The 25043-nt window shown below is 47.5% G+C and overlaps 1 protein-coding gene and 1 pseudogene across 2 annotated transcripts; one reads left to right on the top strand and one right to left on the bottom strand.

The window, feature by feature from the left end:
* Positions 1-2685: 2685 nt before the first annotated feature.
* On the bottom strand, positions 2686-14994 carry LOC105073202 (DNA dC->dU-editing enzyme APOBEC3). Of its 2 annotated transcripts, none has more exons than XM_010960412.3 (8): positions 14836-14994; positions 13380-13536; positions 10481-10751; positions 10143-10257; positions 4675-4831; positions 3710-3977; positions 3311-3426; positions 2686-2973 (listed from the first exon to the last, which is right to left on the bottom strand). In XM_010960412.3, exons 1-8 carry the CDS (start codon positions 14934-14936, stop codon positions 2884-2886), a joined length of 1275 nt encoding a protein of 424 aa, XP_010958714.2. In that variant the 5' UTR covers positions 14937-14994; the 3' UTR covers positions 2686-2883. The 2 variants fall into 2 exon arrangements, with proteins under 2 accessions (XP_010958714.2, XP_045376603.1); XM_045520647.2 differs by having other exon boundaries at positions 2686-2970.
* On the top strand, positions 12501-16121 carry LOC123618381 (pancreatic progenitor cell differentiation and proliferation factor pseudogene; annotated as a pseudogene).
* Positions 16122-25043: the final 8922 nt, after the last annotated feature.

Genomic DNA, 25043 nt, shown 5'->3' with positions numbered 1-25043 from the left:
TACATACTTGCTAAACTTTATACGTTCTGCTATGCTTGTAGCTCCCTTTTCACATGCCTAAGATGTATTTACTCTGATCCTTTGTTTGCTTATTCTCAATAAATACGAGTCCTGAAAGAGGTCGAGGAGTTGGTCTCTGGCTCCTTCTCACTCTCTTGACTTAATAAAGTCTTGAGTAATTTTGTTCTTCCGTGGTGGGACTTTCGCTGGACAAAACCCACAAGAACTCATGCTTTTTCCAGTTTTTTGCTTCATCATCCTCAACATTTTGGCTTTTTGTTCCCATGCTCTTCATTTTATGGTTGCATGGAAACTGTCAAGAGTTCCCAACATCTCATGTTCTATCCCACTCGTGGGCAGGAAAAACAAACCCTACTTGCCTGAAATGTCTTTTGAAACAAAATTAGAAAACTCTCTTAGCAGACATTTTCTTATGTTTGATTGGTTGTAACTGGGCCGCACAGCCACTTCTAGCTTTAACAGAGGCTAAAAAAGCTTCTGGAAAAGGGGAAGAGGGTCACATGACAGACTTGGGCCAATTGTGATTCATCTCCTGGGCTAGAGACATTGCTGCTACAACCAAACTTAGGGTTTACAATCATTTTTCCTTTATGTAGATGGCTGCTATGTTGTTTGGTACATACAAGTTTATGATTGTTACATTTTATTCTTTAATTGTTCCTTTATGTTATCATATTTAGTCCCTCTTTAACCTGTCTGATGCCTTTAACTCCACTTTGTGTAATATTGCCACTCTTGCTTTTTTTTACAAAATAATTTGCCTGGTATCTCTTTGTTCATCCCATCAGTTTCAATTTCTATTATTTAATTTTTCTTGATTTGCAATGTTGAGTTAGTTTCAGGTGTATAGCATAGTGATTCAGTTATATATATATATATAATTTTTCATATCTTTTTCATTATAGGTTATTATAAGTTATTGAATATATTTCTATGTGCTATACAGTAGGTCCTTGTTGTTTATATATTTTATATATAGTGGTTAGTATCTGCAAATCCCAAATTCCTAATTTATCCCTCCTCTGCTCCTTTCCCCTTTGGTAACCATAATTTTGTTTTCTATGTCTGTGAGTCTCTTTCTGTTTTGTAACTAAGTTCATTTGTGTCATTTTTTTTAAGATTCCACATATAAGTGATATCATATGATATTTGTCTTTCTTTGTCTGACTCCCTTTACTTAGTATGATAATCTCTAGGTCCATCCATGTTGCTGCAAATGGCATTATTTCATTCTTTTTTATGGCTGAGTTATATTCCATTGTATATATACCACATCTTCTTTATTCAATCATCTGATGATGGACATTTAGGTTGCTTCCATGTCTTGGCTATTTTAAATAATGCTGCTATGAACATTGCAGTGTGTATGTCTTTTTGAATTAGAGTTTTCTCTCTGGATATACATACCAGGAATGGGATTGCTGGATGATATTTTAAGTCTATTTTTAGTTTTTTAAGTAATCTCCATACTGTTTTCCATAGTGGATGCACCAGACTACATTCCCACCAACAGTGTAGGAGAGTTCCCTTTTCTCCACATGCTCTCCATCATTTATCATTTGTGGACTTTCAATGATGGCCATTCTGACTGGTGTAGTTTTGATTTGCATTTCTCTGATAATTAGTAATATTGAGGATCTTTTCATGTGCCTGTTGGCCATCTGTAGGTCTTCTTTGGAGAAATGTCTATTTAGGTCTTCTGCCCATTTTTTGACTGGGTTGTTTGGTTTTTATTATTGAGTTGTATGAGCTGTTTGTATATTCTGGAAGTTAACTATTTGTCAGTCACACCATTTGCAAATATTTTCTCCCATTCCATAGGTTATCTTTTCATTTTGTTTATGGTTTCCTTTGCTGTGCAAAAGCTTATAAGTTTAATGAGGTCCCATTTGTTTTTGCTTTTATTTCTATTGCCTTGGGAGACTGACCTAGGAAAACATTGCTCTGAGTTATGTCAGAGAATATTTTGCCCATGTTCTTTTCTAGGAGATTCGATCTCTATTATTTAAAGAGTGTTTTTTGTAAGCAGCATGGAAGAATTAATTTTGTTCACATTTAGTGTGATACACTTGACTTTACTCTTTTCATCTTATGCTGTGTTCATTATTTATTGTAACTGTTTCCTCCCTCCTTTTCCTCCATTCTGGTGGGGTTGTTGGCAGTGGAGGCAGCCAGAGCAGGGGTTCTGTGTCAGCATCCAGCTTCCAGGTGTGGTTGGTGTGGATGGAGTATTCCACCACCAGCAATCCTGTCATGACTAGACCAACTAGCAGCATATCCTTCCTGGCTTTGAAGCTTCAGATCTAGTCCTTTATCTTTCCTAGCAATTCAGGGAGCCACTCAACATCTTTCTATTAAGTCTTTTTTTTTCTGTTTTAATTAGCCAGAGTTGGAGCCTGTTGCTGCAACCAAGAACACTGAAAAACACACTTCCAAGCATATTTTTTCCCATTACTATGGTCAACTCCACTCAATAAAGTTTTACCTCATTTATTTAGACAAATACTAGATACTGAGAAGGAACAGAGACTACTTGAACCACAAAATGATCTAACTATTCTATACCATACTGGGAGTTCTCAAGTAAATCTTTTCTTGGTGCTGTAGTATAAAGCTTCTTTATACTCATTTTTTTCTTTTTATGAAGGAAAGACCTGATTCCTCTTTTAGAAAGTAACCCAAGCTTTCGAATTATTTTTATTTTTTCAACTATAAAAATATTTACGTAAGTCGAAAAGGAAACAGAAGAATGCAAGAGGAAAGACGGTTCTGACTTGGCTGAGGGCCAGGTATGCCAGTAGAAGTTGCCAGTTGCCCCTAAGAGTCAGCAGTTTCTGAAGCACTAAGATGCCCCAAGAATAGTCATCTTGAGTAGCTTCTTGACGAAGGTGATGGGGATCCAAGTCTCAAATCTCTGAAGGAATCCTCTAAATTATTCTGCTTCAAGGGCTGCTGAGAGAGAAGGAGAGAGATGAGAAAGCTTCGATTGGCAGGAAACTGTGCAGGGAAAAAGTGGGGAGAGGTAAGAGGTAATGCTCAAAATGCTGGGACAAGAAAAGAACTGGGTCAAGGTGGGTCGGGAGGCCTTGAGAGAAACAGAAAGCCAGCAAGAGTCTATGAAGAGAGAGACAAGGAAGAAACTGGGAGCCCCTGGGAGAGGGGAGCAAAAGAGGTTGTCATGAGACAAGAGAAAGGAGTAGGGGACAGTGGGGAGAGAGCAAGGAGAAGGGTGATGGACAGAAGGGCAGGGAGAGAGAGGCGGGGGCCTGCGCTGAGAACAGCTTCTCACCATCAGGATCCTGTTGAGCCGTCGGCTGATGCTTCTGTTGTATTCCTCCAGCTTATACCAGCCCTGGAAATCCTTCCCCTGGTTGTCCACAAACTTTTCCCAGCAGTCTTTAAACTCTGAGGTGAGAGAAGGAAACTGAGTCAGGCCACAAGGGCACGGGGCAGCAAGCCTGTACCCCACAGGGCCAGGGTCCCCTGTTTCTTTCCTCTTCCCTCTCTTCTTCTCCCTGGAATTAGTCTGTCCTTGGAATTTTCATTTCAGGTGGTATCACACTTTGGGTCTCAGCTGGGCCACCATCCTTCCTGTCCAGCACCCCCTTACCCCAACTCCCACTCAGTGGCTTTCTCTCTCAGAAATGCAGCCCCTCCCATCCACTGACAGCTCTGTCTCTCTACCTACCTTGGCGGTTCATGACAGCCACTGTGACCTGAGAAGCCCACAGATACTGCAGCCCTATCTGATACTTCCTGACCCAGTGGAAGTACAGGCGGGAGGCGAAGATCTGCAGTTTCAGGTGGACTTGATCGTTGATTAAATCAACCAGTTTCTCGGCACAGGTGGGGCAAGGGCTCCACGTAACATAGCAGATGATTTCGTAGCTCTGGTTTGGGTTGAGATTCATAAAGTTGATCTTGTCAATAAAGCGAATTTCTGCATGTCGCTGTTTCTGGAGAGAGTCCCAGACAGAGAGAAGGAAGGGTTGGTTTAGAAGGCAGAGGCCAGAGGTCACATACCAAGGGTGAAGCTGGGGATGAGAGGCTCTATCCTGTGAACTTCCGAGTATGTGAACTTGCCTATGACAAGGAGAAAACCTCCTTCCTTCCCTCATTATTCACTCCTTCACTGTCTCACTCATCCATAGCTTAATTGGAATCGGATCAGGGTGCCAGTGGCCAGAGAGGGAGACAGGCTGTAGAACAGACACTCCCACAGCCCAGTCTCAGAATGCTCTGGGACCTGGCTTTTGGACACACGCAGGAGGCTGTCTGGAGATGTTTGAACCTGAGGGTACCAAGGGAGGGAGGGTGGAAGGAGGGGACAGGGAGGAAGATAGACAGAAAGGCAGAAATGTGATGGAGATCTTGTCGGTGAGGTTAAGCGCTCAGCCCTTGGAAGAGTGCTTGGCTTCCTGGAAGTGGTGAAGGAGCTGAGACCTGGAGGATGAGGGAACATTAACTTCTCCAAGAGGGGCAGGAAGAGCGCTCTGCTGGAGGGAAGGGCTTCTGTGTCGGTCCAGGGATGGGAACAAGTCTGGAGGGTTCCAGAGAAGCTGGGCTAACTCAGACCCTGCTAAGCCTCAGGATTTTCCCTGCACGGCCAGGGTTTGCCCCGCCTGCCCTATGCCCAGAGAACACACTTGGCACCTTGTTTCGGACGCAGCCTTGGGCAAGTATGGAGCCATTGGGCCCCTTCAGCTGGTAGCACAAGTAAGTCTTCCTCCGGTAGTAGGGCGCCGTGACCCGGGGCTGGTTGCCGAACTGTTTGTTGAATATATCTTCCTTTAGCAGGCTCATTGTGTTCCTGTGCAACAAGAGAAAATCATGGCTGCAGAGAGCGTTCTCTGGCATCACCCAGGCTCTGTCATGTTCTGAACCCAATTCCTTGGGTTCACTTGGGCCCCTAAGTGGAGGTTAGGAAGGGTCTCTTCCTTCTCTGTTGGCCAGGAGAACTCAGGAGGGAGAGGAAGAGAGTGAGCTCTCCCACCTCACACAGTGTCCCATCTCCAGCCTGGCAGAGCTCCCCCACAGCCACTGCAGGCAGGACCCCTGGGCTAAGAACTGGACACTGCCTGTCATCTCCAGCTCTGACATCTTTGTCCTGAGCCCCAGACCCTTGTTCAGGACCCACAGGCACCTCAACCCTGTGTCTAACAGCTTAACCCTTCTCTTTGGGGAGTCAGGGGATGCAAGCTGGTGCTTCCTTTAGCACTGTGCTCTTAGCTGAGGCGTGTGTATCACAATTTTGTCTGCACAAAGAGCACAGAGGAGTGTGAAGAGGAAAAACTGTTCTCACCAAGAGAGTGTGGTGACAGAGACTTCTCGCTGAAGGGCTCACGCAACTTTTTTCTCCTAATTGTGATTATACCCTGTGAAATATTCTATTTTGTATCTTGCTGTTCTTTCACTTAACATTATATTGCAAAGTGGCCCGACCCAGGTGGGAATGCAGAACCAGCAGGTTCTTTTGGATAAATGCTGTTGGCTCTGCATTAGAAGTAGGTGGATATAACCAGAAGTGTTCCTGCCATGCCCACAAGAGGCGCATGAAGGCATGCTCTGGCCGGAGCTCCACTGTACTTGGGCATTCATAACCAAGCGGACACCAGCCTGAACGACCTCAGGAGGCTCAATGGCCCCATCCCATTGTCCTGGACACTCCACCCAAGGTAATGTGACTTGGCTGACCATCAAATCAGGCTCAAGTGACCTCAGGTCCTTGGAACTTGTGTCTGGACACAGGAATCAAGCCAAGGGTGCCCTCAGGGCACAGACCACAAGGCACAACACTCTGTTCCTGCAAGGCCAGAAAAACCTTGCCATATTTCCAGGCAACTCACCGAAACACCACCAATTCCACCAACGGAAAACCATTTCTGATATCTGTTACGCTAATTAACAAAGCCACTAATTTCGTCAATGGAAACCTATCTCTAACATCCCTTGTGTTAATTAGTAAACCGTTAGGTGGACTTGGATAACAATTGCTGAAGAGACCATCTCTGGACCGTGGCTGATGATCCAGTGACCTCACCTGAAGTTCATATTCCCCATTAGGGCAACTGGCCACCCTCAGGGTAAGGATTAGAAGGGAAATCAACTATACTTCAATTTAAAAAAATAGAAAGAAAAGAAGAAGAAAATCTACAATAAATATTTTTTTTTTTTAAAAAAGGAGGGAAACCCCATTCACCGCACACTTTAGACAATCACTGATCCATTTGCCTGGAATCTTCTGAATTTTAGCCCTGAAGTTCCCACGTTCTGGGAAACTGCCCAGTTCTGGGGAAACCCAGACACTCAAGGCTAAAAAATTTCAAATTTTAGACAAGAGGACTTATCTTCATGGCACAAGTGTTGAACCTTGACCTTGAATAGCTAAAATCATAGATGTAATAGAAACAACTTGTAAGAAGTATTTAAAGACCAATTTAATTTTTCAAACTTGGTATTGTCTTCAGGGAAAATGAGTTACCTTCTTGTCTTGGAGAGTTTTCCCTCCACAGAGCAGAAATGAGAAATTCTTTGCAAAATGGTGCCTTTAAAATAAAATTTATAAACATGCTTTTATAGCTGACTCCAAAAATTGTTTCAATCATCCTTGAACCTCAAGTCTGGGATTGAGGGTGAACAAAGAGCTTTAGGAAGCCCTGGTGGCTGTGCCTATGGAATATGGCCAGGGACACAGAGAGATGGCCAGGCACACAGAGACAGGCTGTGGCAGAGGCAGGGCTGGGGGGCCTGAGGTGAGAGAAGGCCCTGCAGGGAAGGAGTCCGAGAGGAGAGAACCCAGGGCTGGGAGCAGGGCAGATGGAGGCAAGAGGCAGGAAGCAGAGCCCAAGGCCGAGAGGTGAGCAGGCAGTGGTACCTGGTCCCTGCAGCCTAGCCCCAGCCTCCCTGGCAGGCTTGTCCCAACTTGTCCTGGACGTGGGCTCTCTGGCTCCACCTCTCTCTCACAAGGCTGCCCTTGGCCTTGGGAAAGCCCCTTTTCTGAGACTGTCTTCCTACAGCTGTCGGAGTGGTGGATGCCCTTCCTGTCTCAGTAATCAGAGCGAGGAGGCCCTAGGGTGGTTCTCTTCTCTCGGCCTGGACCTCTTTCCTCCTGCTGGGCTCTTGACTTACCTGATCCTGGGAGTCCAGTGCAGTCTCCTTGCCTGGGAAGGCTTGTCTCAGCCCAGCCCTTTGTCATGGGCACTCTGGCTCCATTTCCTCTCCCGGGCCCTTGCTTTAGGACAGCCCCTTATCTGTGAGTGACCTCCCAGGCTGGCTCAGCCGAAGCCCCACCTCCTTCCTGCTTTGGCACCAGGGGTGGGAGGGCCCTCGGGTGGTTTGCTTCCTCAGGCTCAGACCCCACCTTCCCTTGGGCCCTCCCTCTTGGCAGAGCTCAGTCTCTGATGGAGAAGGGCCCCTCTGTGCAGCAGGCCCCAACATTATTGCAAAGGGAAAGAGAAAGTAAAGATGCTAGAGAGAGGGGATGGGTCAGACCCTGGCTGAAGAGTGCAGGACAGAGGCCAGCACCTCTGGGGTAAGGGCAGGCTGGAGGCCTGTCCACCCAACCCCTGCTTGGCATTTAGTTGTCATTCAATATCCTGATAAGACTCTGGACAAGATGGAAAATGAGGGCTGGAGGTCAGCACTCCAAATTTTCATCTCCAGCCCTGTGTTGAGCAGATCCTGTGCACCGTCCACTACCCCAGACCCCAATACCATCAAAAAGGGAGGATTATTATCCTGACTTCTTAGATGAGGTCCCAGCACAGAGAGGCTAAGATACTCTCTTGAGGTCACACAGCAAATAAATGGCAGAGCTGGAAAGCTGTCCAGGCACTCTGGCCTGGCTCCCTCCCCCTGCTTCCTCATTGTTCCATGAAAAAGGGTGGGGGGGGGGGGCGGTGGTGGCACAAGAGAAGGGGTCTTGCTGCCCCCATGGGGCCTCTCAGGTCAGGGATTGAGGACCTGGACTTGAAGTGTGCATCCTGAAAGCTGTCTGCTTACCTTGTCACACGGTCACCAAGACAGACAGATGAAAAAACAAAGAGCTCTTAGGAAAGTTGAAACCTAGAGAGGAGGTCTTAGAGCACAGCCACCTCCAGGCTAGACTGCACACAAATGATTCCTAAGTTAACCTTTCCCAGATTGTCACCACACTGCTCCCTGGCCCTGCACACACCCTCTTCTGCCCCACTGGTCCTGGTATGGCCTCAGGGGTAACAAGACCTTGGGCAGGAGGTCAGAGGATCTGCAGGAATGGGGTCCCCTTCACCCCCATCTGTCCTAATGTCCAGAGCCACAGAGAACAAGAATGAGCTGGGTCCTTCCAGGAAGAGTGATCAGATTTGCACAGTGAGGTGTTGATCAAACTCAGAGAGCTAAGTCACCCCTGGCCTGAGAAGCAGGAAGGAGGGACAAGGAGGCTGAAACCCTTTGTTGGCATTTCCTAATGACAGCACTGCTACAGCCCTGGACTGGAGAATTCCTACGAGCTGCCTGAGGTGGGCTGTGCATGGAGGTGTGCTGGGAGCGGGACATTTTATGCTGACCATTCTGGCCCATTTCGATGACCGAGACAGTCAGGAGGTGTATGGTCCACATCCGTGTCCCCCTTGCTTCCCTCCTTGAAGGAAATGCCAACAGGGAAGAAACAAGGCAGATGAGCCAAAGCAGCCAGAGATCCCCCTCTGGATTCTGCCCAAGACCCCCAGGCAGCAGTGCAAACAGGAGGGGAGAGTGAAGGGGCAGTTGTCCGTTGCCACGACGGCAAGATCGTTGGGACCCAAGACCTTCTCCACAATAATTTTACAGACGGATTCCAAACCCAACAGCTTCCCACTCACTCTTCCTCTGCATCTGCCTGCCCAGAACCCCAACTTATCAGGCTCTTGTCCCTGTTCGCCAGGCCACAGTCCTGGCAAACCTTCCTGGAACTTCCACCGAGATCCTCCCAGTGATTTCACGGGGCGTCGGCTCTGTGGTCCAAGGGCCAGATGCTCGCTTCCTGATCTACCTTCAGCAACTGAGCTGCTGTCTCTGACCTGATTCTTGGCCAACCTTCCACTTTTTATTCTGCTTTTTGAAAAATCTCTAATAATCTCAATCCTCATGTGCCCAAGGCTACTTTTTTCTAAAAACTTATTTAAATGTATGCTTAACTATTACCTTTTATTTTCCTTGTTCGCTCTCCATCACCATCCCTAGAGCTTCATCTCTGGCAGCAATTTGGGAATGGGATGAAGAAAGAGCCAAGTGAGGGTGCGGGGTGATGATGACCGAGTGAAGGTGGGGTGGGGGTGGGGTCCTGAGGCAGCATGAAGGTGGTGGGGTGGAGTCTTTAAAGAGGTGATGTTTGTTTGTTTGTTTTTTTAATTTTTTGCAGGGAGAGGTAATTAGGTTTACTTATTTCTTTTTTTCTTGGAGGCACTGGGGATTGAACCCAGGACCTCATGCATGCTAGGCATGCACTTTACCACTTGAGCTATTCCCTCCCCCTCCAGATGATGGTTTTAAGAGGAGACTCTTAGGGTGAGCCCTAATTCGATGTAATGGATGTCCTTACTAGAAGAGGAAATTGGGTCACACAGAGGGACCCAGTGGTCACACACAGAGAAAAGACCATCTGAGTACAGAGTGAGAAGGCAGCCGTCTGCAGCCACAGAGGGGCCGCAGGAGAAGCCCAACCTACCGCCACCCAGATCTTGGACTGCTAGCCTCCACAACCGTGAGAAAATGAACACCTGTTGTGAAGTCACCCAGTCTGCGGAGCTCTGTCACGGAAGCCCTGGCAAATGAAAACAGCCATTCTCACCAAGCCTCCCCGTCCTCTAAGTCACGTCTGTGTTAAGGGATGTTTCTGAAATCTGATTTTCACGCTTATACACATTCATGCCCACTTGTGTTCAGTGCAAGAACAAGATTTGGTAAACGCGAGACGGAAGGGAGGGGGCTCCCTCTCTGGGAGCGGGATGGATACGCTGGGCGAAGAAAGGAGAGAAGGAGCTGAGGGCGGGCGGGGCAGGCCAAGGGCAGTGGACATGGGCCAGGAGGAGGGGAGGCTGAGAAGGCGGATGAAGGTCATCAGAGATGAGGGGGAAGATGGGGGAGGCTAAGGAAGCCCTCACCTGAGAATCTCCTCAAGCTTTGTGACCAGGATCTTAGAATTTTCACATTGTTTCTCCCAAGGCTTGAAGGGCATTCTCTGGTTGTACACAAAGTTTTCCCAGCAGTATTTAAAGTCTGAGATAAAGAGGGGAGAGCGCCATCAGGTCACGGCCCTGGGAGGCCTTTCTCTGCTGACCCTTCTGTGCCCTGTCCCCTCCTGCCCACTCCTGCCAGGGGCCATCAGTCCTGCCTCAGGTTCCCAGGCTCTCCTCTCCCTCCCCCTCCCGGAAGGGCATTCAAGTCCCCTCGACCCTCCCCTCACCCCGTCCCCTAGCCCCCTGGTCCCCTCTGTTCTCACCTTGGTAGGACATGATGCCCACGCAGGCCCCCACGCCATGCAGCCTGCGCAGCCCCTGCTGGACCGCTGGTTGCCAGAAATAGTAGAGGCGGGCAGCGAAGATGCTCAGTCTCACGTTCCTGTTCTTCTCCAGGAACTTAGCCACCTGCTCTGTGCATGCAAAGCAGGGGCTCCAGGACATGAACCAGGTGACGTGGTAACACTCATCAGGGGACAGCCTCTTGTTGAACCAAGAGAGGAAGCAGAGTTCGGCATGGCAGGGAGTATTGACCTGGGAGGATGGAGGAGGAAAAGGGATGCTCTTGGCTGTCAGAGCAGGCTGTGTGGTGGGGCGTTGAGGGTAGGGAGTGGGGAGGAGGGGTAAGGGACAGACGTCCCAGAGGCATTCTATTCATGATTTATCCCTTCTTTCCATCTCTCTCCTCCCTTCCTTTGTTTAGTCATCCCTTCCCACATTCATCCACTCATCCATTCATTCCAGCATCCATTCTCCCATTCATTCATTCTACAAGTATCCTGAGTGCCTGCTCCAGGCCAGGCCCTCTAAGGTCCAGGCTTGTTCTCTGTGCTGTCTGCTGGGAGGGCCATACAGCTGCCCTGTCCCTGAGGGGAGCCACCGGCCACACATATCTCCTGAGCCCTTGAAATGTGGCTCGTCTGAACGGAGATGGGCGGCAAGTATGAAAATACACACCTCATTTCAGGGACTTAGTATGAAGGTAAAAGAATGTAAACCATCTCATGAAGAAGTTTTAAGTTAGTTATATATTAGATAATATATCATTAAAATAGTAGCTTAGATATACAGTCAGTCCTCCACATCTGTGGGTTCGTCATCCGCGGATTCAACCAACCACCCATTGAAATTATTCAGAAAAAAAAATTTCAGAAAGTTTCAAAAAGCAAAACTTGAATTTGCCAGGCTGGCAACTATTTACATAGCATCTACATTGTACTGACAATTATAGCAGCATTTATATTGTATTAGGTATTATAAGTAAACTAGAGATGATCTAAAGTACATGGGAGGATGTGCATAAGTTATATGCAAACACTACACCATTTTACACAAGGGACTTGAGCATCCGTGGATTTTGGTATCCACAGAAGTCCTGGAACCAACCCCGCTCCCATATTGAGGGATGACTATATTGCCTAAAACATTATCAATATTAATGCTATCAATTTCTCTTAACTTTTTGAACACTGGGTAGTAGAAAAAGAAAGATGACATATGTGACTCCAATTATGTTTCTGTGGGATAGCACTGCTCCAGCACACACACACCCCACCCCGCCCATCCAAGATGGCCCCCTTCCCCACACAGGTTCAGAAAAGGCTGCATTCTGGGTGGAAAAGGGGGCAGGTGAGTGGGGCACATTTTGCAGGAGTGGTTAGTGGTTGGCAGGGGGGCTGCAGGGTGGTGGGCTTGATTGGTGACTGCTGATGCTGCAGTGGTCGTCCAGGGAGACCTGGCCATGAGCTCAGAGCCGGCCGGTGGCAGGCAGGACCAGGGGTATGGGTTAAGGGTCCTCCCCTGCGGGATCACAGGCCCTGGGAGGAGGCAGAGTTGTGGTGAGCAAGGACCCAACCAGCAGAGCAGTTCCTAGGGCCTAGTAGGCACTGGTGCACAATAGGCTGGACTTTCTAAAGATGCATTTTCCTCCAAGACTCGGAGACGCAATACCAGCAGATTCTCTAAACAAGGCCCAGTGGGTAAGTCAAACGCCATCATCTTGCCTGCTTGACCCTCCATCCAGGAGGGTCAAGCAGGGACCTCATGGGCCAAGGACATGGAAAATGTGTGAGAAAAAGCTTACACCACCAAGGGCCCCCAAATGGCATTTGTACTTATCACAATCTTCCCCACATCCTCAACTGTCTTATGTGAACCTGTGTAACACGTCTGACATGAGGGACACCACTTGGGGACTAACATTTCATCCCATTTTTGAAACAAGAACTCGATTTGAGCTACTGCACTGGGCAAGGGCATCTAACAGAATGTATCACCACCATATCCACATCCTTGATAAAAACTGGACACTGCAAAAGGCATTTTCCTGGTAACTGACATGATATAGTCAGAAAACCCATGAAATGCGATTGTAATTATAACCCCCATCATAATTTTTGGGAAAAAATTTGTGCAAGTGAGACAGGATGGAAGGGCACTGGGTGTAACCATTAAACGAGTGACACAGAGGTCTGGGCTGTGGAGCGGTCACTGGCAGTCACCGCTACAAACGGGCTCCGTGGCTTAGCCTCTCCGTCCCCGCCACCTGTGATCGTGTGCTGAGGCCTGCAAGGGGTCGCCGCCAAGGTTTTCACCAGCCCACAAGCAAGAGCATGGCAGCCATCCCCTCCAGCGGCTCGCTCAGGGCCACCCCTGACTACTAACAGCACCGCCTGGGCTCCACTTCCAGTAACAGCTGCTGCGGGGGTGCAGGGTACCCTGAGGAAGCCATCCCCCACCACCCGGGTCTCCCCAAAGCCAACCCCGGACACTGGTGGGCTAGCTTCTTTTTTGAGAAGTCCACTCTCCCATTCAAGGCCACAGTGCTGAGGCTCCCAGAGCACTCAGAATCGCCCCAGACGTCCACCGGCACCATCACTGTGACCTGGCTCGGGAAGCCATGCCGAAGCAGCAGCCTGGTGGCCAGCCTGGCAAAACCAACTCTAGGCCCCCATCCTGAGTAGCCGCCACCAGCTGCCAGGCTTCCTTCCAAGGCACTAGGCTCATAAGAGCCCCTGCCTCCTCTTCCCTGCACCAGAATCTGTGCTCCCCGGATTGCAATTCTAAGACACCAAATAAATGCTTTTGTTTCTTTCTGCTGCAGCTCTTTTCTTGGTGAACACTTAGCTCCTGCCTGTGATGAGAGTGTCGTCGGGCCCATACCTCGTTTTGAAAGACTCCCTTGTCGGGGAAGACAGGTGAGCAGTGCTCCTTTCTTTTCACCTGGTAGCAGAGGTAGGAGCAGTTCCGCCCAGAGGCAAACATCAAGTTTTTAAAGTGGAAGGAGAAGGTTTGGGGAACTATCCGCTCCACTGGGTTACTGGGGACAAAAGAGAGAAAAGGAAAAATGTAGAGAGGGCCCCTTAAGAGTTACTCCTGGCTGGTGTCTCCAGAGCCCAACCCCCTGGACTCCCTGGTGCATTGCCTCCCCTCAACCCACCTGGGCCCTGAGAATTTCCTGCTGCCTTTCCGGGCAGAAAGACCCGGGGAGGCGGAGAGGAGAGGGTGCTGGGACAGCTAGGACAGGTGACCTGTCCAAGGGCCCAGGCTCTGCTCCTGCCAATAGCACCCCCCACCCCAACTCCAGTTTTCCTGCCCACCCATCCCCCAACCGATTCAAAAAATATCAAAGAGTAATAAAAACCTCTCCACGCCAAAATCATAGCCTTTAACATGTCAGTTGAATTTATTCCTGACTTTTCACTTGTGCATGTTTGTTGTGTTTTGTTTTTTAATGTCAGGTTAACGCCTAAATGCACAGGCTCAGGCTACTGCTCTAAGTGCTTTCTGTATGTAAACTCATCCATTCCTTCTCAAATTCTGTGGGAGCCATGCCCATTTTACAGAGGACGAGGCAGGGACACACAGATACAAGCCACCTGCCCAAGTCACAGAGCAGTAAGTGATGGAGCTGGGTCTCCGGACCAGTCAAAGCCATTTCCAGCTGTTACACTGTGTGACCTCGCAGTTGTGTGCAGTCTTGGACATGGCTTTCTTTTCTACTTGATTTTAATATAGGAGCGTTTCTCCTGGTCTTTCCTCCAATTCCGTGTTAGTGGTACAGTTATAAATGTGAAGCGTGGCCAGGTTTGTGAACAGTCTGCGTTTATTTTTCTGCTCAAGTAGAGACTTCCTTGGGAGAGATGATTTACCTTCTAGCCCCAGAGACCTATTCTCATACGATGTTCACAATGGTGTAAATATTACAGACAATCGATCAATGTGCTTTAAACAAAATTCACCAACTGCTTCAATCATCCTTTAGCCAAATTCTAAGCGTTCACAGAGCACAGATATTTCCGACCAATAGAGGGGACAGGCAGGGAGGGGACCGCCTAGCCCCACAGCCTTTCAGACTGAGAGGTGGGCCAGTTCAGGGCTGGGAGGAGGAGCCGGAAGGGCCAGTTCAGAAGCAATAGTGCGGGCAGCCCCAGAACAGAGCAAAAACCTCAGGCGGGAGTGGGTCCTACAGAGGAAGAGCCCAGAGAGAGAAAGTAGCGAGGCTGGGACTTCCGGGACTGCGGGGAGATGGAGGCCGAGGACAGAGGCACAGTGGAGCCCACCTCAAAGAAAGGACTGCAGAGGGGGCCCAGTGGGACAGAGCAGGCGGCAGCCGTACCTGATCCAGGGCATCTGGCTGCAGCCTCCTTGGCTGGCTAGTCCCAGCCCTGCCCTTTGTCTGGGGCGCTGGGGCTCCATTTCCTCTCCCAGGGCTCTCATCTGTGAGTGACCTCCCAGGCGGGCTCAGCCGAAGCCCCACCTCCTTCCTGCTGTGGGACCAGGGGTGGGAGGGCCCTAGGGTGGTTTGCTTCCTCAGGCTCAGACCCCACCTTCTCTTGGGCCCTCCCTCTTGGCAGAGCTCAGTCTCTGATGGAGAAGGGCCCCTCTGTGCAGCAGGCCCCAACATTATTGCAAAGGGAAAGAGAAAGTAAAGATGCTAGAGAGAGGGGATGGGTCAGACCCTGGCTGAAGAGTGCAGGACAGAGGCCAGCACCTCTGGGGTGAGGGCAGGCTGGAGGCCTCTCCACCCAACCCCTGCTTGCAGCCCAAATCTGTGTCCAGTGTTGCTCTACACCTGCCTGTTGAATGAACAGAGGTAATGAGAAAGTGTGGACCTTGGATCAGGACTCCTTTCTCCCAGCACAGCCAGAAGTGAGGGGAAAAATGTGCTTTGAGTTCCTATTTCTGTGCTTGGTCCTCTGCAAGAATCCCCTCAGCCTCCACATGGCAGAAAGAGAGAGATAAAGACATTAATCCCCTCATGGGGGTCCCACCCTCGTGACCTCATCTAAACATAATCATCCCCAAAGGCCTCACCTCCTAATTCCATCGCATTAGCGGTCAGGGCTGTAACAGAGAAGAACAAACCTGACTCCATATTGGATCTATTCCCTTAGCGCTGACCCTTGAGCTCTGTCACCTGTGCCTAGTCATGCTGGCTCTGCACTTCTGTAAAAGAATTTGCCTGAAATATACAGGATAGCCCATTCTCAAGGCTCTGACCTTTAAAGGTATACCCTTTCCCATTCATATAGAGATTAAAAGCTACAGAACAGAAAATAACAATTGTCTTGTCGGAGGTTTATAGAAACATTGTGACCAGACCTACGTGGACAGCTGCAAGAACAAAGGATTCCTGCACCAAGAAGTTTGCAACAACCAGCCACATTCACTTCCTTTTTAGTATAAAAGAAACCTGAATTTTAACTCTGGGAAGATGGTTCTTTGGGACACTCATCCACCATCTTTTTCATCTGCTAGCTTTCCAAATAAAGTCACTATTCCTTGCACCAACAACTCATCTCTCAATTTACTTGCCTGTTGTGCGGCGAGCTGTACCAGCTTGGACTTGGTAACAGGGCTTCAACATACAAATTTGCACACAAAAGTTCATTGTGCACAACTGACAGAGATGTTTAGCCCACAGGAGACTGTGACAATAAGATTCCTTTGGCTGCATCCCAGACAATGATGGTTTATCACTGCTTTCAGTAGGGTGGGAGCTGCCTTCCACTCAGAGCTAAAACTCCAGGTTCTACAGCTGCCTTTCCAGAGGTCATGTTCGCTGCTACCTTACAGGAGGCCTGGAACGTGAGTACCTTTAGCTGGGCTATTACTGCCCTTAGCAGGATCGAGATCTTCTCAATGGGAATAAAATGCCATACTTGGCACTCACTGCCAAATTGCTTTCTAAAGCTCTTGTGCCAACACACACCTCCAGGAGAAAGGAAGAATGTTGCTATTCCCCATATCCTCACCAATACTGGTATTATGAGACCTCTCATTTTCCCAACCTGTTGGGATGTGAAAAGCCATCCCACTGAGGTTTTATTTTCTATTTTCCTGATTTCTAGTGAGACCAAGCGTCTTTTCACATTTTTCTGTTCCTTCTGTTTTCTCTTTTATAGACCTGTTGGCCGCATCCTTTGTACATTTTTCTAGTTGGCAATTTGTCTTTCCTTATTGCTTTATAAGAATTTTTAGATATTCTGCATAGTAATCCTTCGTCAGTCGTACACAGCGCAACTACTCTCTTCCGGTCTGTGACTAGGCTCTTAGTTTATGTTGTCTCTCCATGTGTAGATGTTTGAATTTGTAATGCTTTGAAATGTATCCATTTTTCAGGTATGTACGTGGTATATAACATAGATATCTAATTTTTAATCTTGTATATGTAGAGGTAGTATAAGAACTGTTTAATGAATTTCTATCCTTGTCCTCCTGTCCTACTGATGTATAAGCCCACAAACTTATTTAATGTGTGTGTGTGTGTGTGTGTGTGTGTGTGTGTGTGTGTGTGTGTGTATGCAGGCTGTCTCTGAACTCTCTCATCTGCTCCATTGTCTAAGCTTGTGCTGCCACCACATTGGTCTCCTTATGTCTTTCAAGTAGTCTTAATATCTGGAACGGAGATCAACCTTATCTTCTTACTCTTTGAAATTGCATTGACCCCTCATAGAACAACATGAATTTCTGGACAGCCTTTTTCATGTTCCATGAAAAATTCTAATATCAACGTGCAGATCATTTTGGGGAGGCACAGACATCTTTGTGGCACTGAGCCTCTCCATCCATTAACATGGTATACACCTCAATTTTTGTAGGTCTTCTTTTACATTTTCAACGAGTCATACTTTTTCACAAAAATCTTACACATTTTGTTAGGCTTATTTCTAGTAAACTTTCTTGGAGATATTTTAGACTTCATCTATCTTTAAAGTTTTGTTTGTTGCCAGTGTCTGGGTACATTATTAATTTTTCTGAATTGAACTTGGATATAATCCAAACTTGCTGAGAACTTGCTTGCTATTTCTAGTAATTCTTTTTCTTTTCCAGACAGAGGAATAAAAATTGTAAGTCCCATTTTCTTTAGGTCTTGTTGGCTTGAATATTTGTTTGTGGATGGTTTAATTATCATTTTTTTGCATCTATGTTTATACATGAATATGACTATGAATTTCTTTTTCATGTTCTTTGCATTTAAAAATCAAGATTATTGTAGCTGCCCAAGATCAATTGAGGGAGGTTTAATTTTTTTTCCTATTTTCTGAGAAAGTTCAGTTCTGATCCTTACAGAGTTGACTGAAATCAGCATAAAGCCTCCTGGGCTGGCAATATGATACGGTTGTTTATGTGGACATTTTAACCAATAATTGCATGTCTTTAATGGTTTAGGGTTAATTCATGTGTTCTGTTTCATATAGGATCATTTCTATCATTTTTCTTCTAGAAAGTTGCTCATTCTGCCTCATTTTTTCAGATTTATTGGCATGTATATTCATAGTATTCTGTTCTGATTTTTTACACCTATGTAAAATGTAGAGTCTTTACAGTCTCTATAATTATGATCCCATTTTATTCATAATGTTTTTATTTTTCTTTTCTCTTTTTTTGCAGAGGTTTTTCAGCTTTATCTGCTTCAATGTACTAGGTTTCGATGATAATCCTTTTTAGTCCCTTTTCTCACTTCTTGAACTGATCACTTAAGCTTCAAATATCAGTTTTTTCTTTTCTAATACATGCATATAATGACACAAATTTCCTCTTGTTTTAGTCTACAAATTCTCTATGTATTGTTTTAAATAATCAGGGAGTTCCAAATATGCCCAATTGCCTTTACAATTTTGTCTTTAATGCAGAAATTATTTAGCAATGTGCTGGTCTAGGTAAAGGCAGGGGTTTGATCCAAATCCTGATGATCTAGTTTGAACCCACTGGAAATCAATATCCGTTATTCCCTAGTACCAGGGTAGGGCTCAGCCCTGATCACATTCCCCAAGAAGCAAATACATTTCACACAAAGCCAAATGAGCATCAAAATTTTATTAAATGTGTTTGGAGAGATTGAAGGAGGTGGGTAACACTTCAAGGATGCATTAGTCAGGGTTCAACCATGAATCATAGCATCTCTGATACATATATCTCATATAAGGACTTTTGGGGTTTTTTTCCCCAGCTTTATTGAGGTATAACTGACAAATAAAATTGTCTAAAGTATACAATGTGATGACTCAATATACATATACATTGTAAAATGAGGACCACAATCAAGTTAACACATCCAACACTTCACATAGCTACCTTTTGTATGGTGAGAACTTTTAAGATTTCCTCTTAGCAAATTCCAAGTTGCCAATACAGTGTCATTAACTATATTCACCATGCTGTAAATTAGGTCCTCAGAACTTATTCATCTTATAACTGAAAATTTGTACCCTTTGACTAACTTTTTCCATTTCCCCCACCTCCAACCCCTGGCAACCACCATTATACTTCTGGTTTCTATGAGTCTGTCTGGTTTGTTTTTTTTTTTTTTAACATATAAATGATACCATACTTTGTATTTGTCTTTCTCTGTCTGGCTTATTTCAAGTAGCATTATACCCTCCAGCTTCATCCACATTGTCCCAAATGGCAAGATTTTCTTCTTATGGCTGAAAATATAATAATACATTATATATATCATATCTTTTTTATCCACTCATCCATCAATGGGCACTTCAGTTGTTTCCATATCTTGGCTATCATGATAATGGCGCAGTGAATGTGGGATGCATCACAAGGCGATCTCTCTCTCTCTTTGACATATTGATTTCATTCCCTTCCCATATATACCCAGAGGTGGGACTACTGGATCACACAGTGCATATAAGAACTCCAAATTGCTGCAGTTGTGGGGCCTGGTTAAGCAGTCGCTTGTAAGGTGTTGCCTTAATGTCTGATGCTGCAGCTTGAAGTCTGCAGGAAAGCAATTGGGAAGGGAAGGCGGATGTAAAGTGTGAGAGAGTGAGAACAAGCTGGAACCCTCAGGATGAGCTGTGGAGCAAATGAGGCTGGACAGAGCCCATACAAGGGTTCATGCCGCTGACTTTAGTGGTCTGCATGTCCTGCCAGGGCTCCTCCTCCCAGAGCTAAAGATCTCATGCTCCAGGGAGACATAGGGGAAGTCCGGGCAGCTGCAGCCAAGTGTGGTTGCTGCTTCACACCAGGGCATGAGTCAAGTCAACACACCAACACGTGAGCACCTAGAAAAGGTGCTACTTCATGTCCTCTCTCGAAATCAGCCAGAATAGTCTTCTTGTGGCCTGATCCAAAACTGCTGGGAAGGAAATTCTGAAAAATGTCCTTTGGCCTGACCAAGTCCACATATTACAAAGCTACCACAAGGGGGTGGGACCCTGAGAATGTGATTGGGATTGCATGGAGTCTATAGGATTGACATCTGAATAATATTGAGCCCTCTGATCCATGAACATGGTACATCTCTCTATTTATTTAGGTCTTCTTTATCATCTCTTAGTAATGTTTTCAGTGTTTGGGTTTTATACAACTTTTGCAAGATGATGTTTAATGCTTTGTTTGCAGAGACAGATTTCTAGTGATAGATAACTGCAAACACTTCTATACCATTCTTTATAAGACACATAGATATGAATTTAAACAAACTCACTTAAGCCCCACGACCACCTATGAGGAAGTTCTATTACTGTCTCTATTCTTCTATGACAGGACTGAAGCACAGAGGTGCTAAGTAACTTGCCAAGAGTCAAAATCCAGCAGGTGGTGTAGACAAGATTGGAACCCAGGCAGCTGGCTCCAGAGCCCCTTCACCCACCCTACCTTATCCTACTTGGTAGTAGCTACCAGTGTTCACACAAGAGTCCAAGAGCACAAAAATCAAAACTGATACTCAGTGAATGTAAGATTTAATCTTATGTTCAGATTCATTGAACTAGCTCTTTGAATTACTTCTATGACACAGCAAGTTCTCTCACACTTGCTGTGCGGGGGAAGTGGGGAGGGACATTTTCTTCTCTGTCTTACATGATTCTGAATTTATGAAGATTAACAAATTTTTTTAGAATGAGGCCATGGAATGTCATTTGTTAGTGGGAAAGCCAGTAGCAGGCTGGTCAGGTCAAATTTTACAGGAAGAAAGGGAGTGAGAGGTAGGTAGGATTTCCCTTAAAAAGAGTTTAAAACAAAGACACTGTTTTCATCTTGTCCCTAGTGTACCCGAGCAGCTCCCCCACCATGTCCTAGGCCTGCCTCTTGTCTGTAGAAAAATTTTAGCCTCCTAGGCTTTCCCCAGTTCCAAAGAATAAATTTAATCAGAGAAGTGAGAAAATACAGAAATAAAGGAAAACAGTCAAGCAAGACAAGGATGATAATAGTTCAGCCATTAAACAAAGTCAAGGACCTTTAGTTCCTCCCCAAGGGCTATAGATAATATTTTGAGCTGTTTTGCAGATACTAAAACTCCCACTAGGTGGAATAAGTTAACTGTATGCTGCCCACAGCACATAGACCTCAGACTGGTTGGAACCAGAAGGTTGGTGATGTTGACTCCCAACTACATCACTACCAACCAGTCAGAAGAATGTCCACAAGCTGATTACACACCCCACAAGCCCTGCCCTCACTCTGGCTTTATAAACCATTTCCTGAAAGCGTCCAGGGAGTTCAGGTCATTGAAGCACTAGCTGCCTGGACTCCTTGCTTGGACCTGCAATAAACACTGTACCTTCCTTCACAACTCGGTGTCAGGAGATTGGCTTTACTACGTGTGAGGGAGCGGGTACCCAAGTTTGGTTCTAACACTGGAAATCAGGGAAATACAAATTAGGACCAGTAAAAGAGTCCATTACCATATAGGACTGAAAAAGATTGAAGAGATTGATTGAATGGACACATGAGCAATGCTCTATGGAAAGAACACAGTTCTGATGAAGCCAGGCTTGGACCCCTCACTGCCTCCCTGCAGGAAGGACAGCAACACCCAGGGCAGCATTTGCTCATCTCCCTTAATCCAGTGACATGACTCAGGGTCCAGGGTGGCATTTCCAAGAAAGGCTTCTTCAGGCCACAGTCATGTGAGATGACTCACACCAGGTCATCTTGGAGATGAAAGCCCCAGAGGGTGGAAGATGCTAAAGGCCTTGATTCATGCTGGGTCTGAGAGGGACAAAGAGAAATTAAGTCTAGCAATTTGAGAGGAACTGGAAGGGAAGGAAAGAAGCCGCCAAGAGGGAGGAGAGGAGGAAAGTGAGGGGGAAGAGAGGAAGATAAAACACTCTGGGCCGATGAAGAGAAGCAAGGGAGGCCCAAGGAGGAAAGAATGGCTGCCAGGAGGCAGAGGGAGGGAAGGAGGGGCAGGCAGCAGGAGATAAAGCAGAGAATGAAGCTGAAGTGAGCACAGAGAGGGCAGATGAGAGGATGCAGGCACATCAAAGTGAAAGGAAAGCCCACAGGAAGGAAGGTCCCCCAAGAAAGTGTGGGTGGTCCAGTGATGAGTAAATTGGCATTGTTACTCGTATGATAGGATACAGAGGAGGGCCGAGGAGGCAGGATTGGGGGGCATTTCACACCCTGGTGCCTTCAGGCATCTGTGTGCAGACTGCATCAGGCTCAAAGGCCTTCCTTGGGGGTCACTAAGTCCTCCCAGCCTTCCACAAACTGTGATGGAAGAGGAGACAGTCTGCTTCCATGAGTGGGGCAGAGGCCACCCCGCCATACAGACCCCTCTCCACTGCCTGCTCTCACCGAACAATCCTTCCCACGTGGACTCCGAATCTTGTCTCCAGTGTCATCTGCAGACCTAACCCAGGACCCTCCCCCATGCTCCCCTTGAGGGCTGGCTGGGCCTTCCCACCAACCCCCACTGGGCAGCTGACCTTGGAGGCCCTGATCCTGTGAGGCCCACCCTTGAGCAGGGTCTCAGCTCCTGCCATCTCCTGGGACATTGCTGTTGTAGAGCTGGGGCCACAGAGTCCTCAGGCCACAGTCTCATCAGGAACAAGGTCAGGGTCTGGGCTTATTCAGAACAAGGATTCCAGGCAATGTACTACAGGACCCTGCAGCACCTCTTTGCTTCTAGCATCTCCAGAATGTTTGAGGAGAATATGAAACATATTTCCACGTGGCGAGATTCCTGCCGGATGGGAGGTCCCTAGGCTCAGCCTGGTAGAACCCTGTTCTTCCCCTACTGGGAAGAAAAGGTTCGTTCATTGACTCCTTCACTGTTCAACAACAGCTCACTGAGAACCTACTCAGGGACACACCTCAGGCAGGAACCTGGGATGCTAGGATGGGCCAGGAACAGTCCTGCCCTCGAGAAGATCACAGTCTGGGTCCACCGTGACCCCCACCCTCTCTATCCCACAGACCCCTCCTATATCTGCCCGTGGACCCAGCAGTCTGGACTTTTGCCCCAACAGGTAGGTGGGGGTGTCACTGACACCTGCAGTCAAGTTGGGGTGGAGCTGAGGGTAGCCATCAGTTAGCCATTAATAAATAATAACCTGTAACCTGCCTTCACTGATCAAGCTTGATTTAATTGTAAAAACAATTACAAAACTTGCATGTCCTCCATGCACGAGGTAGCCTAAACAATAAGGTGTTTGCCCAAGTTGTTGTTTTTTCTATTTTTAAGGAACTTGGAGTCAGCTGCCTCCAATTCGAGCTCAGCGGGTTAAGGCTGCTTAAGACCACTAACCCTCCAACTGGGCATGCGTGAGTGTCTGCTGGGTGACCTTCTGACGTCAGAGGGTCAAAAGCTCCACCCTCTGCCTGTGGCGCGCGCCGCCATTTTCTGGACACACGCCTGGGGGAGGCCCTGTGGTTTAGCTACGCCAGCGAAAAGTGAGGGGGTCCGTCACCTTTTTCTTGGCCTCTAATCAGCTTTCCCCACGCCCCCCAGGCCTCAGCTTTATCTCACAAACATCCCTCGGCCCTAGCCTGTTCTCCCCTGTCCTCGCTTGAATAAACCCTGTCTCTGCTGCAAACCTCGGCGTCTCAGCCGTTCGCTCGCTGTGGATGGTTCGGTAGCAGCAGGGGCCAGGCCTGGGGACGAGGCAGGTCAGAGCCGGGGAGGATGTGCTGCTGGTGGCCCCGGGTGGCAGCTCCGCCCCGGGGGCCGGAGAAAACGGTTACCTCATGGGCCAGCGTTGGCCACTGTCGTAGGGCGCTGTGAGGGGCACCCCATGACTCGGGTTTCCATCTTTATTGTCTCCACGCTGCCAGATCTGTGGTCTAATGATGGGAGGAAAGGCTTACAATCGAGAAAAACCTACCCAGAGCCTAGCCTTTCCCCTGCCCATTGGGCGTGTCTGTTCCTGTCCCTGTCTGACACCTGGCTGTGAAGGACATCGAAGTCATTGGGTGACACTGGTCAGTTACCCCAGACGAAAGCGGAGGTAAGTCTTGTCCTGCCGTTCGTCCTGTCGCCAGTTTCTGTGGTGGAAGTTGAAGACCTCTAGAGGCATCAGGCGTCAGAGCCGAGAGAGAAAAGGAAGGTGCAGGGCACCCTCCAGGATCCATGCAGTTACTTGTTCCCCTCTGAGCCCCCAACCACCTGGGACCAGCCGAAAAGCTTTTGATTCCTTTGCTGGTGGCCTCCAGATCACTCTGTCCCCAAATGAAGATGTGTGGGCACATCTTATCCTTTGCTTTATGTGGTTGGGGACGTGGTCATCACCCCTGCGACCCAGGGCTGCCCTCTTCAGTGTGATGACCTCTGCCCCCAGCTCTCTCTGGCCCCATGTCCACTGGGCTTCTGCCCCTGCGCATCCCCACAGGTCCCCCCTGGATACCTCCTCTTTTAGGGAGCAGCCGTTAGCACACATGGGGCTCTTTAATTGGGTGACTCTGCTGAGCCCTGGAGTGGAAGGTCGAGCCTTCAATCCAGAGCTATCAAATCACAGAAAGACCAAGTATTTTGTTCCAGAATATTGGCCAGGACTTTGGTTTGGGGCTGAGTTCCTCTCAGCCTGTGAATTGGCTCCAGTTCTTCAACTGACCCGGGACACCTCCAGATGCAGAAGAGCTGGGAGATGATGGTCCCACAGGCACCTCTCACACCCTCCTGCTGGGAGAGAAACTCCAAGAAGATTTTCATAGGGAAGTGCGTCTAAGTGTACTGGAAGCTTCAGTGTCCAACTCTTAGGAAATTTTCTAGGACCATCTGTCCAAAATGCCAGAGAATTTATGAAACTCAGTGTTTACTGATTTATTAATATAAAAAATGTGGAAACTACTTAAATGTGCTCCATTAGGGAGTTGCTTGGGTGAAGTAAATCAGGAAATAGCCACACATAGAGAATTATGCAAGCTTTTGAATATTGGGACATCCGTTTCAGTATTTGAACTTTACGCATTTATGTATCTTTAAGACTTGAAGAAATATTTATGACATGCTATGGGAGGAAAAGCAGAATTCCAACTTGAGGGCACAGTGTGGTTTCAGGTGCGGTACAGTTTATGACCTGGTGGCCAGAGGAAGCCCTATTCCCAGGGCTGTGCCCCTGCTCACCCAGTCAGTCCTTTTCC

Source organism: Camelus bactrianus, chromosome 12 (genome assembly GCF_048773025.1).
Source record: "Camelus bactrianus isolate YW-2024 breed Bactrian camel chromosome 12, ASM4877302v1, whole genome shotgun sequence".
In the NCBI taxonomy this organism is placed as follows: domain Eukaryota; kingdom Metazoa; phylum Chordata; class Mammalia; order Artiodactyla; family Camelidae; genus Camelus; species Camelus bactrianus.
The sequence above is the reverse complement of the archived record's forward strand: the minus strand, read 5'-3'. Positions and strand labels throughout refer to the sequence as shown.

Bases quoted from the DNA above. Each gene is read 5' to 3' on its own strand.
- LOC105073202 (XM_010960412.3), bottom strand. From the start codon at position 14,936: ATGAGAGCCCTGGGAGAGGAAATGGAGCCCCAGCGCCCCAGACAAAGG. The intron at 10,752-13,379 runs GTATGGGCCCGA...CCATCCTCCCAG, and splicing joins AGGGAGTCTTTCAAAACGAG to GTCAATACTCCCTGCCATGC. The intron at 3,978-4,674 runs GTGCCAAGTGTG...GACTCTCTCCAG, and splicing joins AAGGCTGCGTCCGAAACAAG to AAACAGCGACATGCAGAAAT.